This window comes from Oreochromis aureus, linkage group 16 (genome assembly GCF_013358895.1).
Source record: "Oreochromis aureus strain Israel breed Guangdong linkage group 16, ZZ_aureus, whole genome shotgun sequence".
NCBI classification, from domain to species: domain Eukaryota; kingdom Metazoa; phylum Chordata; class Actinopteri; order Cichliformes; family Cichlidae; genus Oreochromis; species Oreochromis aureus.
In genome coordinates, this window is record NC_052957.1 from 19,581,001 (window position 1) to 19,601,330 (window position 20,330).

At 39.6% G+C, this 20,330-nt stretch overlaps 1 protein-coding gene across 5 annotated transcripts in view; it reads right to left on the bottom strand.

Annotated features, from left to right (window-relative positions):
- The window catches only part of LOC120433578 (nectin-4-like), a 40,484-nt gene extending 28,492 nt beyond the window's left edge, over nucleotides 1-11,992 (bottom strand). For 3 of the 5 annotated variants that reach the window (XR_005608634.1, XR_005608633.1, XR_005608631.1), the window contains exons 1-4: nucleotides 11,688-11,987; nucleotides 3,742-4,081; nucleotides 3,317-3,619; nucleotides 2,619-2,711 (exon numbers count right to left, since the gene is read on the bottom strand). Coding sequence is in view for 1 of the 5 variants with exons in the window: in XM_039599991.1 (XP_039455925.1) it covers nucleotides 11,688-11,805 (118 nt within the window). In the remaining 4 variants the exon portion in view is untranslated. Of the gene's footprint in view, nucleotides 1-2,618; nucleotides 2,712-3,316; nucleotides 3,620-3,741; nucleotides 4,082-11,687 lie in introns of all 5 variants that reach the window. The other 2 variants (XR_005608632.1, XM_039599991.1) reach the window with 2 other exon arrangements.
- Between the last annotated feature and the right edge of the window lie 8,338 nt (nucleotides 11,993-20,330).

Here is a 20,330-nt window from a genome sequence, read left to right on the forward strand (position 1 = left end):
GAAAGGTTCAACATTGTCATTTTTATTTATTTTGCATTTTTATTTCTGAACATTTTTTGCATTGTTGTCTTTAGTGTATCACTGCTGACACACTTTTAATTTTCCCTGTAGGATGGTAATGGAATAGTGTTAAAAGAGAATGCCACACTCATGCAATACCAGGCTAGTGCAAAAATTCCACAGAAAATAAGTTCTTTGTCTAGGAAGAGAGACTTTGACTTGTTTAAAAATTAAAAAAGAATTTAAATAAGACAGTCAAGCACATATTTACTATATTAAAAATGGTGCCTCATTGGGTGTAATAACATAGCTTCAGATGCCATTGTTGGGGGCATGGTGGAGGACTAGGAAAGTGAGGATGAGAGTCAAGGAAACCTGGAGGAAGATTCTGGAATAGGAGATTTCCTCTCATAGGTTATGTTTTCTGTTTTTTTTTTTTTTCTTCTGTAACAATTATGTGATCAGACATCTCCCATTTACCTCATATTACACTTTCCTGATGATTTAAGCTGATGGCCTGTATAATTCCAGTAACTATCATGAGAAGAGTGACAGGGCATTCTCACCTTCTTGGGATCCCTGAAATAGGTACAAGAGAGAAAGACCATTCCTGTCTAATATCACACCTGTGAAGGATACTGAGGGACATGGGGCTTTCAGTTGGATTATGGATTTACACCTTAAAAAGTGTAAAGGGACAGACTTGTTAGAATTTATCTTTAATACATATTTACATCATTATTTTATCCCAGTTGATTCTGTTCATCTGGACGTAGCGTTTTCAGTGGAGAAATGTTTCGTCACTCATCCAAGTGACTTCTTCAGTCTCAGATGACTGCAGGTTTCCCCAATCTTATAAACAGTACATTTGCATAATGACTGAAACTAGTCCACTGAATGAACAATGGGCTGTGGGGTCAGTTCCTTGATCATTAATATGCAAATTATCATAACCATTTATCAACAACCTCTAATCAAAGACCATTGATCATGAGTACTATTCAGAGAGTTGAGGAATGGCTGCAATCAAAGCACTGTAAGATGGTGAAAGATGTACTCTTAGACACATCTTTCACCATCTTATATCTATATGATATTGTTATTTTGTTAGTAATTCATTGACTTCATCCGTCATTTCTGATTTTTTTTTTTTTTTTTCCATTTGTTCATCGAGATAAATTTACTGTTTTGGCCTTAAACAAAAGTATTAAAGTCAGGTTCAATGTCTGAGATGAAACTGATGGACAGTGGATAGGTGATTGTTACTGTGAGAGCTTTTGTATTTCAGTTTGTTAAACTTGTCAAAGATAACCAAAATCTTCCTGAGCTTCTCTCTCTGTGTGCGGAAATTTCTCCTCTTTGAGAGAAGAAGAAAAATTCAGCAGTGATTTTTTTGTGTGTGACTGTGTGTAAATGCCCACAGTCATCTTTTATAAATGTCAGTTCTAACCAAGCATTGTTTTCAAAATACTTATACATACCACATAGCTGCAGTCACTCATCCACATGTATTTATTTAGACAAAAAAAAAAAGGTGGCTGTGTGGCAAACAGAGTAGGACCCATGTGCATGACTCAGAAATGGGGGACTAAAAGGCAGCTTTATTGCTGAACTTGAGCTAAGAACAAAAAAAATGCTGGACAAAAAAATAACAACAAAAAAACTCAAAATGCTGGGTCGAAGACCCAGAAGCGTGACAGATTTGGCACAAAAATCATAAGATGGCATGATGTATATTTGTTGATGTTTGAATCCCAATTTTCCATTGATGTCACGTTGGCTGGTCACTGAGAACCAAAAAACTGGATTTGGCCCGTCGTCCATACAATGCTCAGGTGCTCAGATGGTCTGTTGAAGTAGAAATATGCATCCACAGTAGCTAATGGCTCAGGTGGTCAGTTTGTCTTCTAGTTGCTGACTTAACTTCTGTGGTAATCTTCAGTGGCTCCTCACTATTTTTCGATTGTCGTTTTATCATATCCTTAGCCACCCTGTCATTAACTGACTGATCTATAGCAAAACCTCTGATTCATTTTTTTTTTTCTTTTTCCTGTGCATGGATTTGGCTTTTAAGCTTTCCAAATTCTCTGGTGGCCTGTGCAATAATAACTACATATCTGAGCCAGCAGTGTTCTCCTGGGTCTTCTCCTGGTCTGAAATCTTTTATGTATCAGGTGAATGTGTAAACATGTAATTAACATAGTTTTCTTAAGGATAACAATTACAGAATCAAGACATGCCACAAAAGATGATGAAACTGATGGAGTGAAACAAAGTCGATCCTTACAGTATCCAAGCCACAAACTTATAAAGGGCATGATTATGTCCTCAGATAACGTCCTCAGCTTCTTTTACTTTCAGCTGAAGAGCAATGAACATGCCACTATGTAGCCACCATAGAGTGACTATCAGGTGACAGCAAATGCAAAACTTTACAGTTAAAGCTTTTTAAACAAATGTGGCACAGCTGCCTATGAAACTATACAGGACATAAAAGGGTGTCACACCAGTGAAAACTTGCCTCTCTCAGGGCTTTTTCAGCTCAGTGTACTTAGACAAACCTAAAGAATCAATGAAATCAGTTAAATTAATTGAAACCATTATTCAAACTACTTTACCTGCTCCAGGTAAATTTTGCGTTTGGTTTGGCTTCTGTCAAACCCTCAAACGAGTCCTCTGAAATCACTCTAATGTTCACTTCTGTGGGGAGACTGCAAAAACAGAAAATGAAGTGTGTTAATCATAAACTGTCAAAATAAAAGTGAACATATCTTTGAATCCTATCATGGCAGGCAGAACCATGAATGTTGGTTGCTTTTCTTTTTTTTTAAGGAGAAATCCTTTCATGCACATTTAAGGGTGTTACTCACTGGCTCACTTATAATCACTGCTGACTAAAGAAAAAAGGCTCAGTAAATTCTGTGGTCATTTTGGGGACTTGCACCAAAAAACAGCTTGACCATGGCACTAAAAAAAGAAACAGTACTGGAGGAGCATGCTTTCACTTTCAAATTAGCCTGAACTATTTTTGCTTCATCCTCTGATTATGTGTGTGACTGGGGTGGGTGAATAAAGCACAACGACATCATTTTAAGATAGACAAAGAAGTTTGAAACCTCTTTTACGTTGTGGCATGGCGTCATGATGGAACTGGAAGGCCAGAAACAGATAAACAGATGCACATGGTCAGCAACAATCTACTCTGTAGGATAGGTTGTGTCATTTAATTTCTGTATACATTTTTTAATATTTGATTAAATAATTAAACTTCTTAAATAAACACTAAATAGGAACTCCATGAGCAGCTGATACTCACAGTAGACCTGTATGATGAAGGGCAGGGTTTCTTCTTTAGTCAGGAAGTCACCGCTGATGACACACTGGACATGTTGTCCATTAATCTCTCTCGTGGGTACACCAAACAATGAGCTGACTGTGGTAGTTGTACCGTTGTCATAATGTGTGGAGTTTGTTGTCGTCCTCACTTTGTCTCCCAAAGCACCAGTGAGCCACCTCACCTCTGCAGGAGGCTTCGATCCAGCAGCCGTGCAGGTAGCAAATAAAACCTCTTCTGTGCCCAAAGTGGGAAGGTTGTCCTTCACGTTTGTGAAAGGAGGCACTAGGAGAGGTACAGCACACAATTAGTCAACATGCAAGCAGGATGGTGAAAGTAACTCTGTCTCTATCTCACATACGAACACACACAGAATTTTTAAAGAAAAAAGAAAAAAAGTTTTATACCAAGCAACTTTAGAGGTATCTCAGTCTTCTGATTTCCACTGGGAAAAAGGTGAAGATGCACGTGTATCTGCCTTCATCCTTCAGGGCAACATTGGATAACTGAAGAGTTCCATTTTGTTGTTAAAATTCCCGATATATTTAAATCGATCATCACCTCCATTGACAAACTGCGCTCCCTCTCTGGGTAAGATAGTGAGGAAATTGTCATTGCGAGGTTTTTCTCTTGTCCTCCTCTGCCAGGAAATCTGTGTCAGGTCATCATTGGTATCAATGACATGACACGGTAGGATAGCGGTGCCTCCTTGAACCACTGTCACGCTTCCACCAATCACCTGGAGAGCTGTAAAAGCATGAAACACTATCAGACTAAGATTTTGTCTATATCTTACTTTCTGTGTGCGTGCTTTGTCTCTACACCAAATCTTGAAATTAGGCAGTTTTGCAGCATCTTGCTGACATACAATTGCAGTGTTTTTCCTGCATAATAAAAATGTGGTATAACAAAGAGGTCTTGGCCTCCAAATATAAATGAAAAATCACTGTGATGGTGATAAATATTTTAACAATTTCTCAATTTCCTGGGAGTTTAGAGCACTCAAGCTAAAAAATGAAATCTGTTTATCAAATAGTCAAAAGTAAAGTAACACAACTGAATCCCTGCCTACATGTAAACGAATCAACGCGAGTTACTTGTTATGTTACGGCTGTGTGGCAGGCAGGAATTGGACCCAAAATGTAGGACTAAGAGGCAGAATGTGAACTTAAACACTTCTTCATTGCAGGATAGGAAGTGATACAAAACAGAACCAGACTAAACTGAGCTTCTGAAACCTAGAGGAACACAGGGAGATGCACACAGCATGAGGGGCAATGCGACAACGAACAGGGGCAAGCACAGGCAATAAATACAAAAGGTGAACTGGGCAAAGAGGGAACGGCTGGGAGACACGACTGAAGACAATAACACATGACGAGACAGGGAAGACGCAAAACTGACACAAGACGCGGACCTTCAACGTAAAACAGGAAGAACTTCATGCATGCACAAACATGGACCAAACACTATGACCACAGAGAGGAACACAGAGACGTGGGACCAGGCCAGGAACAGAAACACAGACACAGCACAGAAGGAGCTTTAACTATAAACCTGAAACCAAAACCTAAGAACAAGAAAACAAGAACTAACCCGAAACATAAGATAATAATAATCAAAATGAAACCACTGAGTCCACAGACTCAGGACCCTGAAATAACTGGGAAAATTGACACTCAAAATATAAGTCTGACTCAACTCTCCTGACAGAAGAATAAACACAATATAATGAATGAGGATGGATAGTAGAAGGACTTTTCAGTACACTTATTATCACCACAAAGCAAAAATACAAATACACTCTTAAAAATTCTGGGTTATTTTCATAACTCAACTGCTGGGTAAAACCTGTAGGTTCGTATGTTGGGTTATTGTGACCAAATATTGGTTCAGAAATCATGACTCAGGAGTTGGGTTGGTAATGTGCCGGGTTCTTCAATTGACTCCACAGCTTGACTAATTCTGTTGGGTCATAGGTTGGGCAGCTTTGATAAAATATTGAGTCAAAATTTTACCCAACTGTTTGGGTTGAAGATAAGCCTCAGAAGAAGCCGCATCATTCTTCACAAACTGCCATTTTCAACTACACTGTGACAAGATCAGATATCACTGGACTTCTCCACTATGTAATAAAAATGGTAAGTAAAAAGTGAATTCTAACAGTTTGAAAATCATAGGGTTATTTTTGATAATGCAATTTATTGGTTTTATTTTAGAACATCACCTACTTGTTAAAGGTCTTTTAACAGATAACACCAGCCAGCTTGTGATGAAAAAGTTATTCCTACTTAAAAATGCTTGATATCATCTTTTAAAGTTGTTATTTGAAACGAGAATGAGGTTGCTCTGTTTGACAAACTATTTATAGATCACTGTATACAGAACAAAGAAAGTATGGGATTGGGTGTTGCATTTGTGGGAACAAGGTAAAAAGAAAAAAAATCAACACAGGCTATCTAAACTATTTAATTATTTCAATTATTTAATTTAACCTAAATGACCTATATGTTGTTAACAACATCTTTTTATTTTAAAATTTAAATTAATTTGTTCCATTTAGATTTTTTAAGGATAGATTGCGCCAATACTCTGACCCCCTTTTTTCCCTCGTTCACTAGACTGCCCAAAGGGCACGCACATCCCTGGGCTTAGCTTGCTTACTACTAATAAAAACATGATAGCAACAGCAAACTTCTGTGAGTATTTATACTGCCATCTTTAAGGTCCGCCACTCGAAGTTTACGTGTAATCAAAGTAAAATAAAAAACACTAATTTAATGCCTTCTAAATGTTGTTTGTATTAAGCCTTTTGGTTCTTAGTCAACATACAAGGCTAAGTTGTTAAAGGGTTAACCTGGCAGGGCTGAGAATGTTGGCTGCACTCGGACCCTGCTCAGTATACAGCTAATCTGCTCTTTACTTAGATGGAGGCAGTGCTAGCTACTCTATGACACTGGGTAAAAGCAGCCTGTCATTACTTCACAGACGAAAGTCACAGACTTAATTGTTCGAATGATGGGTCCCAAGTACACAAGCTGTGCAATCACACTTGCTTGTTATCCTTGCTAACATTTGAGTATTGTGATGGACCAAGTAGTGAAGGAACGTCAGGCACAGGTTAAAGTGCAAAAAGTTTTTTTGTTTGACCCTAAAACACACTTGGTTAAATTGTGCGGAGAATTCAAAATCTTGGGCCCATAAAAGAGGTCAAAGTAACAGAACTCTTCTCAAAAGCTGGCAATAAACAATACTACTAACACAAACAAACTAACATACCTAAATGAGACAAAGGGAAACTTAAACAGTGGCTGATCAGCCAACAAAAACATAGAAAGGCCTGGAACACACAAAACACAACTAATATTCAATTATTCTAAAGTTAACATAAAAATGTTTTAACTTTAATTATCTAACTTTAGAACATACATGAGGTACACCTGAGGGGAAGATCTTTGGTTGCCAGTCTTGAAGAACACCAGCACATATCCATACATGAAAGATGGAGGGTCCGGACACTTATTTTACACTTAATGGAGCGCTATGGAGAAAAGTATTTCTTGTACATAAACTAAATCAGTTATAAGGTTGTTGTTGTTGGTGGTGGTGGTGGTGGTGGTAGTGTGTGTGGGTATGTGGCATTTTCACTGTGGCTACATTTGGGCTTCTTGGTCAGAACGTCAGGGACACTGTCCTGTGCTGGCCCGAATAAAATGACTCCAGTGGCAGCTCCAAAAGTGTGTGTGCTGGGTGATGAAAACAAAGAGGATCAGTCAAAAATGTTTGATTTCTCTTTTGTTTTTCAAAGCTTCTGCTCTTTGTATTTGTTTATTTTACAAGAAATCTACAGAAAAGTAAAGTTTTTGTTTATCCAATTTTATTAAATGGAACAGTTTTGCTTGCAGCCCAACTTCAGGAATGAAGGCAATTTTGGCATCATGATTTCAATCAGTATACTGAGTGTCATTGTGATTATAAAATGAATATACAGTTTGTATGTACTCAATCTCCATATCTTTAAAAGAATTATGCACATTATATGTCACTCGTCCAAGTGACATCTTCAGTCATATGCACATTATAGATGCATGAATAAAACATTTGTTTAAATCTATTTGCGAAGTTGGCAAAAGGTTTGTACAACCTTGTGATAGTATAAACTTGATCTTGATCTTGGCTTAATCCATCTCCTAACAATTAATTTCAAGCATTCACAACCACAGACTGGTCTGTTTCATTTTTGTTAGGTCCTCTCTGAGCAAATGTCAGGCATAGTGTTTGAGGTCAGCGCTCCAGGATTACAGAGAATTTGACATTAACCAAACAACTGCAAATAATCTTTTAAATCTTGACCCTTTTCTTTTGTTTAAAAATTTCAGGATGCATGGTTCAGCCCTTGCAGAACTCAAAGGCCAGCAACTGGATATCTGGGGAGTGTCTAAGCAATGTCAGGAAAAGGCTTTGTTCTATCAGGAAGAAGAATACAGCACCAAAGGAATCCCAAGAAAATGTTCATCTTGCTGGTACTAGAAGATAGATTTGTTTCTGCTATTTGCAGCAATCTAAGGTGTGTTGATGGCTGCTTCAAAGCATTTTTGTTTGTGATGCAAGTTACCCAAAGTCATGCGCCCAGGTTCGGGAATTCCTTCACACTGTCATTTATCCCAGGAATAGATGAATCCCAGGACATGACTTAAATAGATCAAATAAATGAGGGCTCATGTAGCTATGATGGAAGCATAAAATGTTGCTCATAAAGGTGCATGAAATGATCCGAGAGGAGATTCCCTCTTGCCACTTTTCCAAAGTGTTGATGTATGTTAAGTACTGAGATAATCATCAATTCATCAGTTTTTAAAATTAAGAGTTTTACATGTAATTTGTTCTAAAAACAGAGCCGACTTTACATAGCATGTCTTTATGTGTATGAACATGTACATGTGCTTTTAACCAAAGACTAATTTGACGTAATGGATATAATATAATGAATTATATACTTTTTGTTACTTGCATTTTACTTTCATTGATATATTGGTATGAATTTTGCTGTCTATGTTCTATGTATCCTATGGCAATAAAAGATCTTTTGAGAAAATCTGTCTTGAGTCTAGTTTTTTTATATGCTGAATTTTATAGTAAGTAGAAATCTTAACCATTAAACATTAATGATAATATAACCCATGTGATGGGTTCTGACTTTTGACCCAATTTTTGGTAACCTCAACTTTACAGATGGCTCAATTTAACCCAATTTTTGGTAACCTCAACTTCAAACATTGGTCAATTTAACCAAATTTTTGGGTAGTTATCCTAACCCAGTGTGCTGGGTCAAACCAGGAACCAAACCCTGTTAAGTTGAAACAACCCAGCATTGGCTCGGTCCATATTTGACCCAGCGTTGGGTTACTGATTGGGTCATTTTTAACCCAGTATTTTTGAGTGTAGAAACCATCCATTTCAAAAGTTGAAATATTTAACAGCTGGATACCACTGATATACTGCTGTGTATTCAGCTTTACACTGTAACGGCAAGGTAATTTATTTATATACATAGAGGCAGTGGCGGTCCTAGCCTGTTTGATGCCCTGGGCGAACACCCCCACTATGCTGTTGCATGCTGGGGCAGCAGGTTTAGGGTCACAGATTCCAACAGACTAAATAAACTGATCCACATGGCCAGTAATGTTGTTGGGATGGAGCTGGACTCCGTTAGGGTGGTGTCTGAGAGGCAGATGTTGTCCAAGATAAGGCCAATCATGGATAATACCTCCCACCCACTCCATGACGTACTGGCTAGTTACAGGAGCACGTTCAGTGAGAGACTGAGATTACCAAAAAGCACCTCTGAATAACACAGGAAATCATTCCTGCCCGTGGCCATCTCCCTGTACAACTCCTCCATCCAATACACTGTAAACACTGCAATTGTTACACGCTTTTTACATACGCTCTTTTCTACTCTTTAATATTCTTGTCAACTTTCTTGATATTTATGTATTATGATTCTTATTTATTTATTATTATGATTTATTTATTATGATTATGATTTTTTCAGGATACATGACCTGCCATTATCCAATGACACATCTGCTTACCTGTATCTTTTCTCTTTTTTCTAAACTGAGCACCTGATGGCTTTGAACTTTTCTTGTCCATCTTCCATTGTTTTAATTTTGCACTCCAGTATGAACACCCATCCCTCAACCTGAGGCTCACCACAACATAACCTAATAGACCTACACCTTAGTGCACAGATTCGCTTTGTCTAGGGCAGGGGTCGGCAACCCGCGACTCCGGAGCCGCATGCGGCTCTTTAGTCCTTATTTTGCGGCTCCGGGTGGTTTGGGAAAATAGAAGAAGTATTTCGCTGAAGTGCATTTTATTTGTGTTTAGTTCTTTTTTTTAACTCGTAGTTCTAAATTGGAAGATTATTGTGATTTTGAAATATAAAAATAAAATTATATCTTATTATTTTTTTCATCGCTCAAAATAAGCGTCACACTCGCGGAAGCCGGTACCCGCCGAAACGCCGTGCATTTATCGAGACTTTCAACCCCAGATGGGCCAATTATGGATCTTCGGATCCACATTATGTCGGCAGCTGTTCTCCACCGTGAACTATGTTAAAAACAAACACCGCTCCCGCCTCACAGATGACAGCTTACAGTCCTGCGTAAAGATGAAAGCCCCGATTTGCAGATGCTGTGCGCAGAGGTTTGGGACCAGAAGTCTCATTGTAAACATATCACGGCAGACCCGACGATGTTTCCATGAACATGCTTTTCAGCATCTCTTTATTGACCACTTTTCACACACGGTTGCTGTACGCATAAAGCCGGCTGTACCTTTTCAGCTCACAGCCCGACAACACAACAGCAGAGAGAGCACAGGCTTTAAGGCTGCGAGGCGTGATTGCGGGTGCCGCTCAGGTGCGTCCGACTCCCATGCAGCGGCACTGCAGACCACGCCCCGCCACACACATTAACAAGGTAAAATAGATATTTAGGCAGAATTTTGCAAATATCTTTTTTTTTTTTTTTTTTTAGCGGCATAGTGCTTTTTTTCCAATTACTTTTTAAAAGTCAGGTAAAGACTCCAAAAGCCATGACCTGAAAAGGGTGGGTGGCTCACAACAGTTTTTGTTTGCTACATGGATCATTTTAGTTCAGCTGGGTGTCTTTCCTTTTGTTATATTTCTTTAAGAGTTCAAAATGTGTTAATTACATAAATAAAATGTAATTTTCTCTGTAGCACTTCATGGATTTCATAAGCAACACACCTTAGTTGCTCTGTGGATTCTTTTAAAAGCAGTTAAAACCTTTCTGTTCAAACAAGCCTTTTGTTGATCTACGTATTTTATATTCTTTACATTATTTACATTTGATCTATTACATTGTGTATAATGTCTATTGATTGTATTGTTTATTTTAATATTTGTGTACAGCGCTTTGTGACTGCCTGTCTGTGAAAAGCGCTTAATAAATAAACTTTACTTACTTACTTTAGATGTTCGCACAAAGCACAAAGGTAAAAAACAATATATACAGTGTTATCTTCATTTTAGATTTCAAAAGGTATTTGCGGCTCCCAGTGTTTGGTTTTTTTGCGTGGAAACCGGGTCCAAGTGGCTCTTTGGGTGTTAAAGGTTGCAGACCCCTGGTCTAGGGTTTATTTCTGGGATTTCGCACAACCTAGGATTCAACTCATGAATACATAATGGGCTTGGATTTACAACATTATGAATGACATGTGCTCTATTTGGAAGCAGCAGGCCCCTGCCGCTTTCAACAGGTTCTGTGTGAGACTTTAAATCATCAAACTGTAAATTATAAATTTTAAATTGTCATTGATCCCTTAACCCCTAGTCCTAAAGTGTATATTTATTTTCTTACTCTTCTTATATTTATTGTTTGTTTACTTGCACTGCTGTAACCGGAGCCTCGTCGTTTCGTCTCTCTATATACTGTACTGTATGTAGCGGAGATGACAATAAAGTTTACTTTGACTTCAGCAGCGAGCAGGCGCACCGAGGGCTCTCGTGCTCACTTTTCGCGTATAGAATTTCGAAAAAACATCGGTGCAAATTATAAGTCTGTACCATAATGTCTGGTGTTTTCGTGTTTGTTGGTTTGTTTTTATTTTGTTTTATTTTGCGAGTTGGTTATTAGATGCTGCGCCAGCCAGAGAATCCCCCGCCACCTCGAGTTCCTCTCGCTACAGTTCCGGTGCAGGTGCTTCAACTGTTTTAGTGTTTCACAAAGCCTCACCTTTCTCTGTACTAGTCTACCTTCCACAAAGGAAGCAACAATAAAATAAAAATACAATAAAATAGAAAAAAATGTAATCGACGTACCTATTACATCTGTGCGCAGAAGCGCTACCATCAGGACTAACAGCCTGCGCAGCACCGAGTGACATCGGGACGATAAACTGTGGCGATGATTGCCAAAAAAAGGAGAAATGTCATCCATCCGCTAATCCTTGGTAGATCAATTAAAAAATTAAAAAAGATATCCACACATATCGACTTCCGGGAGAGATTAGGTTTGTTAGTACACGACGTGCGTCTTTAAAACGCTAGGACGGAAATAAAGCAAGAGGCAGGATATAGGCTCAGGGGCGGATCTAGAGAATTTTTTTAGGGTGGCATGAGGGTGGCAAAGAAATCAAATGGGGTGGCAAAATGAAAGCCTTTTTTTCCCAAACACATATGCAGGGGGTTACATATGGTTAAAATGATTCAAATGCAGTCAGTATACATGTTTTTCATATAAATATAGTCTATAACTTAATTATTGTCTGTAGCCCACATAATTAAACACTTTAGTTGCATAAAACATGTGAGTTTTGATGTTATGTACTGTACAGCCTGTATAATAAATAAATATGTAGCCCAATAAGTATAAAATCCAGAAAGCTACACAACATGGGGCGGTTCATTTACAAACACAAGTCTAACTTAAGTTTCACACTGTTTTTTTGTTAGAAAACAATCACATTGTTTGATGCTTAAATTACACAAAATGTCAGAAATCTGCACTGTCATGAACAAAAATTTAAACCTAATTTTTCATGATTTGTTGGATTAACCCACAGAGGTCTGAAATACAACCGGCCATTTTTGATTCCTTTTGAGTTTACGTTTGTATTTCACCCTCAAATTGTTTCATTTTATTTTTTCCCCTTGCCTTGTTTGGCATCATTCTTTTCAGCTCAACTGAATTTAGTCTTTTTCACTGACATACTGCATTAGTATTACTGATCTGAAATCACACAAAGAACTTAAAATCCTAGTAGTATTTTTTTACTGTAAAAAAAACCCACAGGCATGTTGAGTAAATTTTTATAACTTGAAATGCAAATATAAAATGTACATGTTGGGTCTAAACTCAGACCCCGCTGTATCCAGGACTTATTCCCATGAAAGAAAAACAAGGCAACAGTGTTCGATCGATTACTTGCAGGGAGGCCTTTGGTCAAGAACCAGCTCTTGAGCTCACGCCCTAACCTGTCTCCAGCCCAAAGTCCTTCAAAGAGCAGCTTCCCTCGCAGCTATTTATTGACAAACTGTTACAGTTCACACAATAGTTTACAACACGTACCTCCCTCTTAACCCCCTTGGTTACAAAGACGAGGCACTGTATGTATATATATGTGTGTGTGTGTGTGTGTGTCCTCCTGCTGGGCAGGAAGCTTACATCAAACAGACCTTCCAGATAGGATGTGTCTGTAATCAAACCTACAGCCCCTCACCCAAAAACTCAAGAATCTGGGGAGGGGGACTGTGGAACTGCTTTCATCCCACAGTTAAACAATGTAGAGATGGCAAGCATAAAAATGACGAACATTAACAATTCACTCTAACATTCCCTCCTGTTTTGTGATTTTTATGCTCCAAATTATTCCTGTGTAGTATATTCTTAGTCATGCACCTCTTGCTTGACAATTTCAGCGCAGGCGTCATTTATACACAGGCTTCTGTCATATCATCCATTTCAGTCAATTCATACTGTTGTAAAGGTACATAATCAACAAATGTATTAGAAATCATCTTAGTTCCCATTGATCTTATACACGGTAAAATGCATCCTATACATAAGCAAATCAAGTGTCAACAGTCCAAAACAAGAGTTAATATTTTCAAAAGAAGATGCCACCAAGGACCAGACATTCACCAAGCTCTCCAGCCTTGTGGTGCATCTACTCCTGTCGTGCGATTCATTATGTATTCCTGCAAGTAAACAACTGAATGTCACAGTCAAACAAGAAGAATCAACAAACTCAAAAATCAAATGTCACTACAATCCAACTGTATACAGACATAGACATTCAAACACATCAGTTGACTTTATTGTTTGTCCATGTGGCTCTCAGCTAACTTCAAAGCTGTAGCCTGGTCAACACCCTTCTTTATGACTCCTATCAACCCCCAAACCTTCTCACTGTGGGCATCCTGTGGGGTTAGAGTCAACTGGTGTATTATCTGCATTCACAACTCTTCTCCTGTCCTGTTGTCACCACAGGAAAAGCTTTGTAAAGGAAATTGGATCAAGCTGTTTTGATCTTCTTGGCTCAAAACCTCAACCAGCTTACAGAAGTGTTCATGATGTAAATGTAGACAAAAGGCTTCTCTGTTTGCATCCTTCTCACAGAGGACACAAAGAATAGGTGACGTTGCACAAATTTCATGGTAAATCTCCAACTTGGACTAATCCATTGCCCTTCATACACATAGGCAACTGGCCTATTTCCAGTTCATTTAGCTGTTCAATGTCCTGCAGCGAGTCAGATTCTTGGAGTCAGACTAGCAGATCTGTCATACCAGAGCAGTTCACCTTCCCAGCTACTGGTGAATCAACCGTCCATTCAGGTTCAGAAGTTGAAAAGTTGGCAGTGTTCCAAGTACGTTTACTCCTGGATGTGTTGCTACGGCAACCAACAAACTGTCTCACTCTCAGTGATGCTATATGGCCACAGTCCAGAAGAATGTGTAACCAGTGGCATCACAAGCATAGCCATTGGTCTCGTTCTTTATGTGAGCGGTTGTGTTCACAAACTGCCACCAGTAGTTGTTGAAAACCCCATGCGGGTACTGGGTGTGGTTTGCTCTGTCCCAGTGCGCTTCCTGTCATCCCACTCTGGGTCCACAGGCACAAGAAGGCGCACAGCACATTCCCAGCCATTCTGATGAGTACCTGTGGCTCAGTTGGTTTCTTCACCGGATTGAGACGAGGGGCCCTGGAGGCTTTCCCCCCCTTTGTACCCGGTCTTCCTGCCACTTACCCCGAGCTGGCCTGGATGTGCGTCACCTTCTTGCAGTGCGCTTGATGTATCCAAGTACTCCTTTCAGCAATCTTCACCGCTGTGGTCGTCGTCAGCAGCACCCGATAGGGACCTTCCCACCGTGGACTGGACCAGCACTTCCTCTCCATGGCCTTGTCAACGTCCAATCTCCAGACTTCAGACTCTGCTCCTGCAGAGAACAGAATCATCTGGCAGATCATTTGTTCTCAAGACTTCTTCGTTTTTAAACATTTTAAGCATCTAATCTGCTAATATGCTCTCTCTTCTGCTTTTCTATCATCACTACAGAAGACTAGAACTCCAAATGCTCTAACATATATAATCTCAAAGAGTCAGACCATTCTCTGTTGGAGTAATCCTCATGTACATTCATATACATCTTAACTAATTCTATACAGTTTAACCATGTCCTGCGTGTCTCTTCCTAAGTCTTAACTTTACTGTTCCATTAGTTCTCTCTACCAACCCTGCACTTTGTGGGTGATATAAACAATGATGTTTTAGTGTTATCCCTAAATGTTGTGCCATTAATCTAATCACTTCATTTACAAAATGTGGACCATTATCACTATAAATGGTCTCGGGAATCCCGTGTTCCAAATGATATTCTTACATATTGCTTTGGCAACCGAAATGGCATCTGCTTTTCTAGTTTGTACAATTTCTACCCACTTTGAAAAAGGACACACTATCACTAAACAGTACTTATAGTTATTATAGTTGGACAGCTCTATAAAGTCCATGTGAATAACTTAAAATGGGTGACCGGGTCTGGGAATTTCCCTCTCTTAGGTCTCAAATTACCCCGAGAATTGTGCTTGCAACATATCATACATGACCTGCAAAAAATTTTTTTAAGGGTATTTAATCTTAAAGTATAAACTACTCATTATCTCCCTCCTGTTGCGACATGGCAAAGCCCATGGCGCAAAATAGCAGCAGTCCTATATAAAGTCTAAGGCAGTATTGGTTTATCACACAGACAGTGTTGGGAAGGTTACTTTTAAAATGTATTCCATTACAGAATACTGAATACATGCCCCAAAATGTATTCTGTAACGTATTCCGTTACGTTACTCAATGAGAGTAACGTATTCTGAATACTTTGGATTACTTAATATATTATCGTGCTGTTTACAACTACCTGAATGTACTATTGCTGTGATTTATTACTGTTACTGAAGGTCCGCGGCTCGAACCATAGTAAAGGGACCTCTGGCTGTCACGGTGGGTTCCGTGTCGGGCTGGTAGCTGAAAACTAGCTTTACTTTGTTGTCTGGGTCAACTTTGCTTGCCAGAGACAGAGAGAGGCGTTGAAAGGCTCCAACGGAACTTACTTTTTCGGAGGAAAACACGAACACAGTGTACAGTTGAGTCTTAATAGCTTACTTACAGCTGGGCTCGTCAGGCACTCTTCTTGGCTGCAGTGGTTATTATTATATTTACATGCTTCCAGCTCCCGTTTTTGCTCCGTGACAGCTCGGACTTTTCCTTTCTCTCCCTCCCTCGCTCACAGACACATAACGGGTACGGTAGTCCATTCTCGCTGCAGCACGGACTACACTGCCCATCAGGCTACATTCTTTAGGGCTATACATGTAGCATTCTGCCTATTAGCTTAGCACAACAACAACAACAACAAAGCGCTCTCTCACCCAGGAAACACGCAGAGAGAGAGCGCGTCACCCTGTAACCATGGCAACCGTAACGCTGCCGCCTGGAACAACATTACGTAGCTGTCAAACAAACCCAAACAGTCCTGACCCGCGACAATATGAAACAGGGAAGTACCGCCGTGTAATCCATTTATTTCAACAAAGTAACTGTATTCTGAATACCACCTTTTTAAACGGTAACTGTAACGGAATACAGTTACTCATATTTTGTATTCTGAATACGTAACGGCGGTACATGTATTCCGTTACTCCCCAACACTGCACACAGATAACAAACACCATCCTGCAAGCTCGCTCCTACTGTAAGTCACAACTGTTTTCCTGCAGTAGGTGAGTGGCCCTGCATGTCTACCAGTGCATCCCGCATAATAGCCAATGTCTGCTGGCATTGCACTGCTAAAACGTTAACAACATGTTCTCCTAAAGTTGCTTCTTTCGCGATCTTATCTGCAAAAGCATTCTCTAATGCAACTGGATCTTTCCTCACATGTGTGCTACACATTTGCAAACACCAATTCTACTGGTAATAACACTGCCTCCAGCAGATTTTGCAAGAGTTTGGCGTCTTCTACAGGTTTCCCTGTAGAGGCTGTCACACCTCGTCTTGCCCACTGCATCATAAAGAAATGTAATGTAGCAAATGCATACTGGCTATCAGTGTATATTGTCACATCCTGTTTCTCTGCAGCTTTACACGCTTCCGTTAAAGCTAGCATCTCTGCTGCTCAAGCAAATATGAAACATGCTAGTTGTCCTACACAGATAACTTTCCCATTATCTACTACAGTAAAACCTGTTTTAGTCTGTCCCTCTACTGTTGTAAAACTCAACCATCAACAAACCAAACCTTTCCCTCACCAAGTGGCACATCTATTAAGTCATCCTCGGCTTACACTCCTCTCACGTGCTGTCTACACTCATGAGAAGTGCCCTCTTCTTTCGTTGGCAAAAGGTTTGCGGATTCAGAATTGTGCATCACTTTATGGTTATGTATGGTTATGAGAGTAACAGTAACATTAAAGACAAGTGTCTTGTACGTGACAGAAATGTAATTTTAGTCTGCAGTAGTAGACATCTACCTCGTGTGGAACTAACAGTGTCAAAAAGGTGAAATAAACTATTTCCTGAAACATTGTACAGCGTAAGCTGCTGCACATACTGATCTCACGCATGGAGGTAAAGCACAAGCAACTAGAGCTAATCTGTTAGGATAGTAAGTTACTGGCTTCACTTGTGGAAAAAAAAGTGCTGTTAGTTATTTCACAGTCACCTGGCATTTGTGCTGTTCACAGAACCACAAGTCCATCGCTGGACCTCCTCTGCGCCGTCACTTTTTGGAGCTTGGCACGCTCCCTCAAGTTCTCATGGTTCAACGTTGCTGAAGATTTTAAAGGCAGAGCACGTCGTACACCTTAGTTGTCTTCCTCAACGTCAACGTCGAAAGTCTTTCATCTTATTTAAGATTTTGCTGTGCAGAGTCTCCTCATGACGATCTCCTGGAAGCCCAGTAGCACAGCTCTCTGTGCTGAAGGTGATCTCTGATCCTCCTGAAGACTCTCTCCAGGCCTCAGCTTCCATCTTGTGGACGATCCTCTCAGTCACTTCTCTCGTCATGGCATCTCACGACATCTGCAAATTAAAATGACACTCCTCTCGCCACATGGCTTCCTCTCTTGTGTCAACTCCCTAATGAGACATGTACAAGAATGTTGCACAGTCTCCCTAAAACAATCTCCAGGGTTTGTCCCTTGGAGCAGCTTCACTCCAACCTGTAACCCTGTGTAAAACATTAGTCAGCAATTAAATGTTTAGCTTGTCTAACTCTCAGCTCCACCTAGAGCCTGTATCCTGGAAGACAAATCTGTTACATCAAACTTCACATTTTCAACCGACTATAGATCATATGAGTAATAAGGTATTCAGCATAAAAGACAAATATCATGTGCAGGTTTTCTCCAGTCATTAAATCACTATTATTATCATAATTTGTCCCAAATCATGAATCATCCCAATTTATTCCACAATTTAATCGGTGACTTTCCTTAAGCAATGTCACACCACTCATTTTTATCACTGTGAGCTCAATAGTGGCCAGCTAATGAGCCCCATATTCAACTATTCTGTAACCACTGCACATTTGTTCAATTGTCACTTGTCTGTCTGTGCTGAATCCTTTACAAACACTCTTAAGGAAAAACAAACATTAGCCAAACACACGTTCATCCTGGTGGTCAGGCGTCGGCCATCCAGATTCCAGAGATGCTGTAAAAAGAAGTAACACTGGTTTCAAACACAGTGTCACACTGTATTCACTTCTCCCTTGTAACATTCATATTTTCTCCAACACGGTATAATTTAATCACCAACACACAGCCTGTAACCACAGTTTTCTTCACACAAAATCTCAGTAATCCTGTGGTAGAAAAACACATTAAGATGTGTCCTGCTATAAATCACATGATCAAATCACATGATTAACCATCTGCTGTGAAAAGAAATGTTAATGTTAGCGCTGCGCGCATTTGTATACACTCTTTCTCACAGTAATCTCTGTGAGCAACACAAAGTAGTTAATAACGCACCCATGGTGAATTCACAGACAGAGAAAATTTTAAACTAAAAGGTTAAATCTGCAGAGTTCACATAGTCATGTGACCTAAGTTTCCTCCTGTGATCTCCTTCTGCTCCTGCAACAGAAGACACACACAGAGATACATCCACACCTTTGTCAGGTGGGGTTAACTTCACACAATGGTGTTAAGTCAGTCAGTCTTGTCAGCTTTTGTCAGTCAGTTTTTCCCCATTTTTATTTGGTGACAGTAGAAGCTCTCGTGACGCAACAAGTTTCTACTGCCAGCAATGACGTCAATTCAAAAAAGAAAAATAATTTAGACTGGATTACCTCGCTGAATCCGTTTTGACAGGGACTTGTTTTCTGATTGTCCCAAATAAGTGGCTCTCTCCCAAGCCCATTTTAATTTTTGGAGAAACTCACTTTGCAACAGTTTTCTCGACGACGAGTCGTATAGCGCTTCTGTTCTAATTGTGCATCTCTGCTCAAACAGAGATCATCAAACGAAACCTTCAGTGCACTGTGAAAGTATCAAAATAAAAAGAAATAAAATAAAATAAAGGAAAGCAAAGGAAAGAAAGGCCTTGTTTAAGTCATGACACGTGTTCTTCATGCCAGGGGGATAAATTGTAACAACCCATTTGGCAGGCTCAACTTAGTAACAAAAGACAAATCAACAGCTAGATCAATCTCAAACATTCATCCAATCAGCCACACACAACATACAGCATAACCCTGTTGTCTCGTCACATAATAAGTTTCTTCTCATATAACCAAATGTGTGCCATGGTAAAACTTCTTCACACACCAGAAACTCACAATCAGCTCACTCAGCTCACTCATTTAAAACCCCTCATCAGCATTCTGTTTTCCTCTATGATGCAGTCATCTGTCCTCCTATAATATTCAGTCCACTAGTCTATGTATCACTTTCATCTTACTAGTGACTTGCACAAGATGACAAACAGAATCTCATGCTTAAGATGCTGTCTGGTCTTCATGAGTATCATTTATTATGTATGCATGTAGGGTTAGTATGGTTGATGCATTTTCTGTATGTTTTTGTGTTCATCTCTCATCACATTTCCATTATTCTCATCACTGCTTAAAACAACACACATCTCTCTCTCTCTCTCTCATAAACAGAAAGTAGCGTTACAGCTGTTTCAGGCTGAGAAACACCAAACACTCTTCGTGCTATCATTCACCACACAACTATTTTATTTCTTTGTCCGCTGGGCAGGTGACCTGCAGAATCACGTCTGCCCCAGCTGGATACCTTTTCACACACCGTGCCGTCAGACACGCTCACACTCACTTCTGCTTAGCGCACAATTTCACTTCATTCTTCAACGATCCACACACCACGTGCTGCCCAATAAAAACTTTGCAGTGTATTTCATCCTCTTTCAAGGCCGACTTCTTTTAAGTTTGCAGCAGGCAA